Genomic DNA, 13,133 nt, shown 5'->3' with positions numbered 1-13,133 from the left:
TTTCCCATGAAATCTAAGTCTTCTCCTTTTACTGAGAGTACCAACTTAGAATCCCAAATGAGAATGAGGTTTTTCCTCACAGCAATATATTTCTTTGCATTTGTTAACATTTCATGTGTAATAGCATTCTCCATTCTCCTTCAAAGCTAAATGTTCATGTTGTTTTGGCTTCCGAGTAAACTACATAACTATTTCCTCTGTGATTTTTGCTATATCATAACTCAATCCCCTTACCAGATCATTAAAAAATGTAGTGCACAGGAGTTGTTTGTTATTCCACTATTAATTCTTCCACCATGATGAAAATTATTAATTTCATCCTACCTCTTTGCATCTTCCCTATACATGTGTTTTTTTGTAAGGTGAATAATAATGAATTATGAAAACATTTCAACATGAGTTCTGCTTTGTTTCAATTAATAAAAAAGGCACAGGTCTAAATACCTGTTTCGTTTCTTACAAAATAACACAGAGACGGATGCTGGGCAATTCTCATTTGTATAAGTCTAATGCTTTTTTTTTTTTTTTTTTAATCTTACTGTTCAGATTGCTTTAATAATTTATTATGGCAAGGAGTTCCCTAAATTAATTATGCCCTCAAAATCTTAGAGGAATGTTGACAATATTAAGGTTTCTAATAATGCATTAATGCAAGTAGTGAGAAACAAAGCCCCTGGGAACCTTTGCTAATTAGGGGCTTTGCTATTTTATATAAATGATTGAATTATGTGTATGATAGTCTATGGAGAAACTAGTCTTTTACCCAAAGGAGTCTATAGTGGTTTTGCATTGAGTGGGGAATACCGTGTAAAGATGTGATGGCTTATTTGGCTGGATTGTGGGACTGTTCCAAGTTTATTTTGGTATACAGCATTTTGCTCAGCCACCTGCAAGGTTAAGTTGTAATAATAACGTAACCATGGTAATGTTGCTGATCTAAAACTGACATTGATTTTGATAATTGAATAGCTAGCCAATAGGCTGAGACACTATGACATATAATCATACACAGTCTTATGAAATGGAAAGCTTAATGTAAATAAATACCAAGTGTTACAGGCATACAGAAGGGTTAGCTCTTGGGAGCTCCTTTTTCACCACAGTGCTTCCAATGTTTCACCATTGTCTTGTCAGAGTCTGGAAATTGGTAGTAGATCACTAGCAGTTTTTTCTCTGTGTTTCATAAATACTAGGGAGCACTTGCTTTGATTACAGCAATAGAAGAATGCCAGCTCATATTTTTGTTTAGTTTCTTTTGAGCAAAGAGAAAAGTTCCCTGTAACAGTATCAGTGTGGCTTCAGGGGAACAATCCTAACAAGAAAGGAGTGTTTGAATAGCCACCTGTGCCTTACCTGGCAGGCAACAGATAAAACAGCAAGAGAAAGAACGCTGGGCCCACAGACTCCCCCATGGAAATCAGCTAAAGGGAGTAGAGAGGATCACTGTATCAATATTAGATGCTAACTCTCAGAGTTTATTTAATGATATTTGGAGGCTTTTCTGCCAGTCCTAACTGCCAGCATCAGGAAATTAATTGATTGAGAAGCTCTAATTCTCTTGTGTTTTTGAAGTCAGCTTCTTTCCCTTGTATTTGAGGGTAATCATAAAAATGTGAAGCAGAATATGCTATAAAGGCTCTGATGCAGAAGAGTAAACCCAGAGAACTCCAAATGCGTATTTTCTGAGATACCCTATGATTTTAAGCCAGCCTCACAATTGTTTGAAACCTGGCTCACGGCCACAAAGAACTGTCAATATTCCAGCCTATACCTACTCTCTACAGTGTGTCCTAGCCACCCGGTTTGGAAAGACTCATTTTTGGTCCCATGAACGTATGCAGTAACTTCAGAGTAATTCCCTCCTTCCATTTGTCCTTCCATCCACCAAGCAGTTTTGGTCTGGGGTTAACTCCGGAACAGAGATTTCATTTTGGTGAGTTCCTGCTTCAAAACCTATCCAACCAGCAGAGATCAGAGCAGGTGTGGTTGACGTCCTTCAGTTTCAAAGGTCTCTTTCATCTTTGTTATCAAACTTCCTGGGTAGGTTGGCTGGGAACACCACAGGCATATAGAGCCTGCCATCCTCAACTGTGTCAAATTACAGCATGAAATGGCACTGAGCTATTGCTCGTTCTGTAACCCCAAATATTGTTCTTTCTACATGGGTGTGTCACATGTGAGACAACACGAGATGTGCAATTGATTCATTGAGCTATTCAAGCTTTTTGTTTTTGGCTATCTAATCTAAATAAGTCTAGAGGCAGGAACTGTTTGCTTATGAAGGCAAACTTCTCCAGCTTTGCTGAAGTTCCCTGTACAACTGTACATTAAATAAAAATAAAAATAAAAATAAAGAAATAAAAATAAAATTAAAAAAAGACGAGTATATAACACTGTCTGTGAATCTCAGGTTTTCATTTAATTTGCAAAGAAAATTTGGCTATTTCTACAAAGCACAGATTACTTCATGGCTGGAAATGAAGGTTTTGCCCACATTCCTTCTTAAGTTAGACAGCCTTTCAGTTTATTTCTGCTGGGGAGAAGCAGATGGACTAGAATGACACTCCACATTGATTTATTTTGAATATGTCTGACTGGCATTGACCCTTTAACTTTCAACAATGAGCTACTTGAGGATCCTGAAAGATAAAACTGGCATTTTGGAGTATTCTGAGAAAGGATGGTGATATTTAATTTCTATTCTGATGGCATCCTATCCAGACAAATAGTGTACATAAATTGTTAAGTTTAAAAAACATGCTTTGGGCAGGGATTTCAATTACTTACAAGGCAGAGTTTCTGAAATCTGCTCCTGACAGTCTGATTTTTGCTTGTGCTTGCAAAAGTAATTGTATACCAACTTAGAAAGGTTTGGAGTTCAAATCGAGTTACCTACATGAACTTTATCTGGTAACTTTTGTATCTGTAAATTATGTTAGAAACTCCCATGAAGATGTGATTTTGGTAGTTTGGTTTTGTCTCCTTTAAACCAGATTTCAGAAGCACATGAGAATGAGGGAAGCACAACACCACTGAACATCTCTGAGTGCTTCAGAACACCACATTTTTGTTCCTTCTATTCAAACTACCCTTGTGTTTTTAGATAATTTTTTCCTTTGTCTCCTCTGAACCATTTTCCAAATGATGTTATTAATTAATATAAATTAACACTAGGCCATTTTCTCAATTACACTTATGCACTTCTTTTTAAAAAGGACAGAAAGCCATTTAATATAATGATGGTATTAGGATCTGATTCTCCTCTTGCTACTGAGGAATACACGGATCTGTATCCCATTTCTGTGAACCCAGTAAGCTGGATACCTAGGTTGAGGTCACATTTTCAAATCTTTCCCCTAACTTCAGTAGGCATTTGAGGACTCCTCTACTTTTACTATTAACAAAACAGCCAAGGGCAACTCCCCAAATTTTTCATTTCAGAAAAGGGAATCTACAGATGTCCTCTGGCAATTTCAGTTCTGCCCTGACATCTACATCATGCAGTCAGGTGGGGTGTAGCGCGAGTCAGACAGAATTCATCCCAGTGACTACATTTCCTGGTCCCTACCTTGCACAGACCTGTAATGGCGTGCTTGGCAATGAAGACTTTGATGGCAGCCTCAGTGAGGTGAGGATTTCACCCGGTGAGAACAGACTTCACTGGATCTGCTAATCCTTAATAAGTTGGAGTTTCAAAAGTCTGTGAACAGTAAACCCCATATAAATCCATCAGGGGAGTCAAAGAAAGAGTAGTATGAGCAAGGGACCTATTCAGGCCTAAAGCACCTTGAATTACAAGAGATACTGTTTATAAAATTTGTCATTTTTAGTTTGTCATTGATCAGAGACAGTGACATATGCAGTAGTTAAAGATGATTGTAAATGACAACACTCCTCAATTTGGTACCTTGTATTTCATCACAGGAGCAGAACTTATTGGCCCCCCCTAAATATATAACCATATAAACAACATTGTCATTGAAGACAAGTTATCAATTAGGCTTTATGCTTACAGTAATGATATCTATATACATCTTGGGCAGCAGCATCTCCAAATCTTTCTGGGAATTGTGGTAGACCAAAATGTTAATTCTGTCATAGGAATACAGCTTCCTCTACTTGCATAGCAAGTGACCTCAAGAGAGAGTGTGCAACTCTCTATTTCTGAGGTGACTGAAGTGCTTTCATGCTTGGAGCTGACCTGCACCGATCCCACGCTAAAAAGTTAGAAAATCTGAATCTATTTAAGTCTTAAAAGATTGTTCCCTCAACAATAGATAAGGGAAATGTATTTCTAAACTAATGATGCCTGTATGTGAAGCACTGGGAGGAGGGAGTCAGTAGTTCTGAGCTGTATCACAAGAGCTTGGTTATGACCAGGTGACTCATTTCAGCTTATATTACAGACTCATTGAACATAATCCTTTCTTCATTCCCTCTTCTCCTTCCTTTACCGTTCAGTGTCCTCTGGTACCTTACCCTTTGTTCGTGTAATATTTTGTCTGTTTCATGATCAGCTTTGGATTTGGTCATTAGTTCTCCAGCTCAATGTCATCATACTTGTATCCATTGTTCTCGTCCTTGAAAATCCTCTTCATCCTAGTCTCCTACTCTGTCTCCTACTCTGCTTTCTTCTGCCCTTTCAGCGCTGTATATGTTCCCAATATCAAAATTCTTGCCCATGCCTTCCTCAGTACTCCTATGGCTTCAGATTCTCCCTGTCCATGGAAATCCCAGCTGTGACAATTGCTGGCACCTCTGTAATCATCTTCCTGCTGACACATCTTCGCCATCCCTTGCAATCTCAGAGAGTGGTAATGGCAGAGTTGTTAGGTAATTGAAAGCAGGGTCACCTCTGAGGTCAGACCATGTTGGTCAGGGAGTATTTGTTCAGGTCTTGAAAAGTCGAAGGATGGAGACTGCACAGCTTCGCTGTGGCAACCTGCTGCACCATCTTCAAAGTTTATCCTTATCCAGTCTGAACCTCTTGTTTCAGCTTGTGCCTGTTGTTTTTTGTTGTTCTTCCATGCCCTACTATGAAGAACCTGGCATTGTCTTCCTGGTTACCTCCTTGTAGCTACTCAGGAGCTGCTGTTAGATCACCCCAAAACCTTCTCTTCTCCAGGCTGAACAAGGACAACTCTCTCAGCCTTTCCTCACAGGGCTAGTGCTCCAGCTCCTGACCATCATGGTTTCCCACCACTGAACTTGCCCTAGACCATTGAAAGCAAACTCTAAGTGCATTACCCATGATTTTCTGGTCTAATTATTCATGGTTTAGTTCTGACTAATATCCTAAAATTAATGTTGCACATATACATATATATATATATATATAAGGTTTCTAAAGGGGCAGCTTCTTGTTTCTAATGACCTCTTTCAATTTATTTTTATCGCTGATCCTGTGGTCATGTGTAATGCAACATCCACCCACTGCAGGACTCTCTTAAACCCTACTAACCACATTCCTTATAGCTGCCCTGGTAATGCCAATGATAACGCTGTGAAATGAATATCAACCAGCAAGCTACAGGCCTTTTTACTCCTACTCTCCTCTTTCCAAACGGCAAATCATTGTTTGTATATGAGCTGCTTTCAGTGGTGTCTTTGTCCTTTTCTGTCTCTACCAGAGGCTGCTGGAACATGGGGAATTGCTAAATCAGAGGAGGAAGTGGTGGGTGGGAGAGCGCAGATTCCAAGGGGACTACAGTCCAGTGGATGCACATTTCTCAGGCAGTTCACAATTTAAAAAGTTCAGTGGCATGACTGATCTTGTTTTTGTGGCTTCAGATGCCATAAGGAATAAAGTCCACTGATAGACTTACCAAAGTAATTAAAAAATAATTTTTAAAAAATAATACATGCTTGTTGTTCACAGCTGCTAAGAAGCATCAAGCAGTCACTGGCCTGAGTTAATTTTTTTTTTTTTTTGCAAGGTCCTTAGGGAGGGCCAGGTTGTTAAAGTGTCAAGGGAAAGAGTGATACCTGGAGAAGTCATGGTAGCAAAGTTACATACAGGTGTTTCCCATAAAAGACTTAGATACTTTACTGGGCCGAATGTACCTATGTACATGACTCTCATCTAGATCACCTGGTCAGCTGCCTCCTTCCAAGGTTTCCCCTGAATACCCTGATTTTAATACCAAAGTCCCCTAGGGGCCTAATTTAAACACTGTAAATATAGAAAATTGTCCTAGTCTGAAGATCTTGTTGTCTAATTCTAACTGGGATCCTGACACCAGCATTTTTCTGCCCACACCTCCTGAAGGGTTCCTTCCCAGGAGCATGCCCTGAGGTCACCCAGCACACACTGGCAGACACAATATGCACTATTCTGCCCATTCACACAAGTCTATTGGCTTGAACTCCCCTCTCTTCACTGCTCAGTCCAATGGGCTTAGGAGCACTCCTAAGGCAGGGCAATGCCATTGCCACTCTGGGTGAGGGCACTATCTTTTCTGCACACTGCTCTAACACCCAACAAATGACCCAGATTTATAGTAAAAATAACTTACCTTTTGCTTTTTACGATCAATCCTCTTATGAGTCATTTTTTTGGTTTCATCTTCGTACACCAAAACAAAGTCAATTCTTCGCTGCCCATCACTGAAGAACAAGGAGTCAGGCTTATTGTCAAAATCGGCCTGTAAGACAGGTAGGATAGGTTAACATGAAGGATTTTATTCACTGCTTCCTTACTTGCTTCATGTTACACAGAACATCAGTGAAAAGAGAAATTCAGCACATATTAGACATATAACAAGGAGTCGAAAGTGACATGAAAATTAGCATGGAGTAGGCTGCAGAAAAAATCTGTCCAGAGGAGTTTGGCAGGTCTCTGCATGACATGAGGACAGCAGTACTTTGACCTAATTTTCTTCTTTAAAAATTGTGCATTAGCTTTTGGCGATGGGAGGAGCATTGGGCTGTAGCACCATTTCTAAATAATGCATCTGTCAAGTAATTTACATCCTGTCATGATACAATATTCTGTCTACAAGATATGTTGTCTCCTGATGGGAATCTCAGAATTAAAGCATACCCATCTGTCTTCTTACCTGCCAGAAGTTTCAGCATCTCTGCAATTAAAAAAAAAAAAAAAAAAAAAAAAAAAGCAGCAGTTTCATGCACGTTGATTCAGAACAATCATTGCCCAGAGAATAAAGAACATGGCCAGGCTGCAGATGAGTTCTCAGAATGGACACATTCTACACAGATTTATTTATTTCTCTTTTTATTAGCAAAATCTTAGCAAGCAGAAAACGTTGTTGTATGCTGCACATCCATCATGTTAAAATATATGCCAAAATAAAAAGGATTAATATATCCATAAGCTATTATCTAGTCCCCAGAGGAAAGTAGAAAAGTTTGTCATACCCACTAATAACATCTTAATGTGTTATTTCATGTGTGTAACAACACAGACACATTGATGATGGGGTAGCCTGAATTTTCAAGTAACATTTTCGTAGATTATTAGAATACTCTGTGGGCACTGTCACAAGTAACAACCCCCCTCTCAGTTAATATATAATTGTAATGCTATCAGAAATGTCATGTTATGTAATGAGTACCAAAGACTAAGTTATTTGGCTGGATCTTTACATGGGATTAATAAGGGTAGTGCCACTGAGTTTAGAGGATATCAAGAGGACTAAGTGTTGCATTACAGATGGTAAGATCTCAAAAACTAGCAAGATTCCCATACAGAACTACAGAGGAGCTTTGGCTTGCAGACATCTGGGCATGCAGGGTGGCCTAGTACAGACTCAGGCCAGGCAAAATGACCCAGAGTAATCTCTAGAACATGCTGTGCCTTTGGGTTCATGGAAAAGATTCTCCGATGTCATCTCCCTGAAATCTCCCTGTCAGTGCAGACCAAGCCTCATGAGGGCTGCCAGGCATTCCAGCCACATGGGGTAGAGTTTTGGGAATGTCTGGTCCACAGGAGGGTTCAGAGAAATGTGGCTTTGGTGTCAGAGACTTCCTACCTGCAGCCTGCAGAGGTTATTCTTCAACTGTAATAAAACTGGCGAGAATGGCAGCTGCCAGTCAGGAGCATCCCGGTTCCAAGGGACAGGCAACATTTTAGGAATAACACATCAGTATTTCCGAAACAAAGTTTCCCTATGAGTTTTATTCTAAACCTCTCACTGTAGACTATTTTGTTACTGCTTATTGGCTGGGTCAAAACAAGGCTTGACTGAGAAGTGTCTCCCCATAATTGAGACAAAAATTCCATATTTTAAATAAACTGAGGGGAGTTTAAACTCAATACTTTTTATGTTGTATGTACAAAGGCTAGAAACTGTTGCAAAGGAGGTTCTGTTAACATACTTGCTTCAACAGTTTAAACAGATTCTTGGTTAGAACAGTTCTCTTTGAATCCCACATGTGCTGAGAGATTTGTGACAACCCTGACAGCAAGCAGCTGCTGACATACTTACATATATATATATATATATATACATGGTGACATACGGCTGCTATACAGATATGTCATATGTTAGTTCACAGCCTGGCCTAGGCCTCGGGAAACACCTAAGCAGTCACCAAATCAACAGACAGCTGCACACAGTAATGGTTTAGGAAAAATGGTTTAAGCTTTCAGATGGCATCAACAGACTACAATGGCAGTGAGCATCTCCATCACACAAAACAAGTCACAGACCCAAATTTCTAAATTCTTGAGAACTAGAGCTGGAGAAGTCCCAACAAGCAACCAGACTTGACCCTGATGAGATTTCTTCCTACTGAGGACTAGCCATAGACATAGATGCTTGTGTATGGTCTCCATCCATGAGCTGCCTGCCATTAGGTGTTGTTTTGAGTGTGAGCACCACATGCTGTGCTTAGCAGAGATGCAGTCATGAAAAGTGTGACGTCCTGAAGCCCTGCTACACACAGAGCTGCTAACCCTTGGCTGCACAGCTGATGCCTCTCCCTAGCTCCAGGGCTGCAGATGGGACTGGTCAACGATGAGGCTGAGAAAACCTGTGCATCACACCAGAAATACACAGACACCAGGCACCACTGAAGCAGAAAGTGGTATGAACCAAGTTAAAAAGTCACCATCATCCTCTTCTCACTTTTCACTAGCACCTACAGCCCCTGCTGAGAGCCTGCCTGGGAGGTGCTGGCGCAGCAGCGCAAGGGTGCAAGGAGAACTGAGGGCAGCCAGACCCTGAGCATGAGCACAGCCCCTGCAGCCTCCGTGCTCCTCTGGGGCCCCAGCAATCTGTTCCTGGCTAAAATTGCCCTGTGTTGCAATGCTGGAAACACAGAACCCAGCCTTGTGATAATGAGTAACAAGGGGAAGTGTTACCAGTGCCTAAAATGGAAGGATTTTTAATTGTGCCTCTTCTTCTTTTGAATCTTAGAAACAGCAGCCTAATGATTTTGTCTAAAGAGAAAGAGTTTTGCTGTGAAATTTAAGCACTTGAAAGTGTAAAAATAGTAAGAGCTTTCAAGTGTTTTTTCCTACAGCTTTTAGTTATTTTCCCTATATGACCTATGCACAGGATAGAAAAGAAAGAAATAGCAAACAGCAAATGTAAGATCAAGCTTTTCCTAATTTGTGATTGCATAACTTCACTAAGTATTTTTTTCCTTTGAACCTTGTCTCCTTTAAGCATATAAAACTTACGTGTAACTTAGTGGCAACTGGCTTAAATGGATAGACAATAACCAGATGCTGATGCTGCCTATTAATCAGCATCCTGACTCACGAATTTACTTATGTATGTGTTTTTGTACACATTAATACATGCATGTTACCATATACATGCACCTTTTTATACATATCAGACTATGAATATATATAATTGAATACAGTCAAAAGATTAATCAGAATTGGACTGCCTGAACCCAGATACACAGAATTTCATACTCCTGAAGGTAACTTCTTAGATGTAATCTCCATTGTTTTTAATTACTAGGGCAATGTCCTATTGACCTATCAATAGACACTTTATATATCAATAAAGTAATAAAGAGTTGGCTCATTAAGCCTGAATACTTAAGAGATCAAGATTAAGACCCACGCAGATCAATTGTAACATAAAATTTAATGTTGCTTAATTAAAAGTAAGAAGTAAAATGTGAAAGGGAACGTAATAGTTAAAGTTCTGACAGTCACATTAACTTAGATGTGTGATGTGTCTTATAATCCCCACTGGATAGTTTGTAATGAAAAATCATATATTATTCAATGTAATTACCAGAGGAAAAACAGGACTGGAAACAAAAAACATGTGCTGTACACTGAAGTTAATAATTCCTTGGAGACAATGTTTGCTTTGTTAATATGCAATATTATTTGACAACATTACAAATGTTATTATCAGGCAAATGAATACAAGTTTGTGTGCATACACACACACACACGTACATTAATAGGGCTGAAATTCCAATACATAATTTTGCTTAAGTATCAGTAGCACATTACAACCAAAAATAATGAACAGGCCCATTGATACCTCTTTGTTATGGAAGAAACAAACATGGGGTCTATTTATGGCACTTTCTAATTTTCTTAGCCTCAGCATAATCACATTTTAAGTACTAAGGGAGACAATCATTTTTGCACTTTAATGTTATAATAATACCTGAGTGGATAGCAGGTTAATATTGATTAACATCATTAATGAATAAAAAAAATACATTTAGCTGTAAAATACTAATGATATTTAGCACATACTCCGCAGTGCTGTACAATCTCCAAGTGCTGTACATCAATTGCTTGCCAGCCACAGTGAGACAGGGAGCCATTAGCTGTATTATTAGCAGGAGGAACCTGCAGTTGTTTGGATCACTTCGGGTACCTCTGCCTGAGCTAGCCCAGAGGCAGGGCACCCACCTTCGTGTGGGTGCACCCCTGTGTTTCAGGCCACATCAGGGACCAGATCAGTGGATATTAGCTCCGGGGGATGAGACCGGTGGTGGTCTTTGTTAACAAAAAGCCCAGAAATGTGTATAATGCAGACGTTACATCCTCAGCATCAAAAGTGCGGTTTTATAGACCTGGAGCTCTGGTCCTTGCAAGCAGCTGCTGTGCACGTAGCGGGAAGCGAGGCTGGGAAACCCTGCGCTGCTGCTGATGCACATGTCCTCGGGAGGTGCCTGCAATAAGCACTCCCTGACCCTGGTCCCCAGAGGTCTGGCATCCAAAACTAAGTGACCAAAAACCAGTGGTGGAGCTGACCCTCAGACCCTCAGAGCTTCTCAGGAGGGGGGCTGCTGCCTGCCCTTCTCCACGTGTAACCAGGCTTGCTGGTATCGAAGGGGAGTTGCCGTGCCTGACTCTGGAGACTGCGCCCGTAGCCATGGCTACACGCGTTTGCTGCGGCAGAAGATGAAAGTAGACCTGAAGCTACCTTCAGCAGCAGCAATGCTGCATTCCAGGGGAGGAGAAGCAGTGGCGTTACACAGCCTTCACTTCTCCAGGTTCCTCGGGGCATTACATTGTTAAACAAATGGTGGGAATAATGGTGGGAAGGGCAGCACAGAGGCAAGAATGAAAAAAATATATGTGAATAGGATTTGCAGTTATTTGTTACTTACTACATCCTGAACAAGCATGGTATTGTAAATTGATTTTTTAAATAGCAAGAGATTCTACAGGAATCTCTTCCACAGGGAGGATAAAAGACATGCTTTATTTTGTCTGCATGAGCCTTTGGTGTGACTGTCAATAGCAGCAAATGTAATCATTACTGGAGGGATAAACTACTTGTCTACAAGCTCACGTAGTTTTCAGATAGCCTCAAAACAGGTTCCCGCAGCATAGCAGGAGGTAAATCAGTGCTGGGAAAGGAGAGCTGAGTACAGCCTGTGTAACATCACCTCTGTTGACGGCACCTGTGGAGAGTCCTCATGCTCGAGCACGGAGCCCGCCCGGCAGAGCACCCATGGGTTACCTGTCAGCTGCGGGTTTTACCTCCATGAAAATGTCACTGTGCCTGTTTAGGGACACGTTTATTTCTTTCTACAGGCCTCAGGAACCTTCTCCTCCAACAAAGTAATTAAAAAGGAAACACATGATATTGCCAGGATATCACGAAACATCGTGAAACATTCGTAAAGCGCGTTGAGCTTGTCTGGGAATGATACAGAAATGTAAAGTTCTTATTGCAGCAGCTATTTCATAAGATCTGTAATTACTTTACATTCTGAGTGACCAATAGAGACAACTGCTCTGACACCAAGACCAAGATAAGTATTTGCTTCCTCAGGATATAAATTTATTTGCATACCACAAGAAACTAACGTTGGTGTGTCTCCATAGGGCAATAAAACTGTTGTGCATTTAACATTTTTCCTTGTGACTCACATTTGCTAATAAAAACAGAGGGCTGTGTCAGATCTGTTTTTAGCAACAATGAGATTATTAGCAAGATCACAATCAGAAGTGTTTTTTTCTGTACCCCAACATGCAAAGACGTTTTTGGCATGTAGTAAATCGAAGCAAACCGAGACTGAAGGTTTTGTGCAAAGTAGAAATACACGGGGTGTCATTGCGGTCATATATTTCTGTCAGCAGAAAGCAGTTGGGAACTGGCCAGGCATTGGGAAGCCTCGTCCCCGGAGCTAACTTTAGATGAGACACCCACTGGACTTCCTGCCTGAGCCTGCGTGCAACTGCTGGCTGCAAGAGGAATTCCAGCTACTCTTGATTACAGACAGACCAAATGTCCTAAATTTTGAACAAAGGTGAAGAGAGTACTCCCCTGAAAACCCTCTTTTCAGCACCTCTCACCCTTTTCTGGATACAGAAGCCGGGAAATTCACTCTTTCAGAATCCTCTGAAGCCTTCCTACTACAGAAATTGCACATGAGGGGCAGCACTAACTCAGTGACTGCATGAGGCACCTAAGGATTTATGCCAGAAATGGCTGCCTGTCTCCCATATCTGGAGTTCCAGCTTGAGAAACCGGGACATCAAGTTTTTCTAGAGGGCTTGGCAAGTCCTTTTCTTCAGAGAGCAATACCTTCAGGCCCATATGTGACTACTTTGTGCTAATGCAAACAGGTTACAGACGTCCCCCTTTGACACTGGGCAAATAAAAAAAAAGTTGGATGCATGTAAACTTGTTAGCCTTGCACAGAAGCCCTATACTACAGTCAGGGGTAAA

General features: G+C 40.7%; 1 protein-coding gene across 7 annotated transcripts in view; it reads right to left on the bottom strand.

The window, feature by feature from the left end:
- Positions 1–13,133, bottom strand: part of ANO6 (anoctamin 6) — a 78,012-nt gene that overhangs the window by 33,902 nt on the left and 30,977 nt on the right. For all 7 annotated transcript variants that reach the window (XR_013945130.1, XR_013945131.1, XR_013945132.1 and 4 more), the window contains one exon: positions 6,516–6,644. Coding sequence is in view for 3 of the 7 variants with exons in the window: in XM_080576679.1 (XP_080432805.1) it covers positions 6,516–6,644 (129 nt within the window). In the remaining 4 variants the exon portion in view is untranslated. The remainder of the gene's footprint in view (positions 1–6,515; positions 6,645–13,133) is intronic.

Source organism: Anser brachyrhynchus (genome assembly GCF_964034855.1).
Source record: "Anser brachyrhynchus genome assembly, chromosome: 1".
NCBI classification, from domain to species: Eukaryota; Metazoa; Chordata; class Aves; order Anseriformes; family Anatidae; genus Anser; species Anser brachyrhynchus.
The sequence above is the reverse complement of the archived record's forward strand: the minus strand, read 5'-3'. Positions and strand labels throughout refer to the sequence as shown.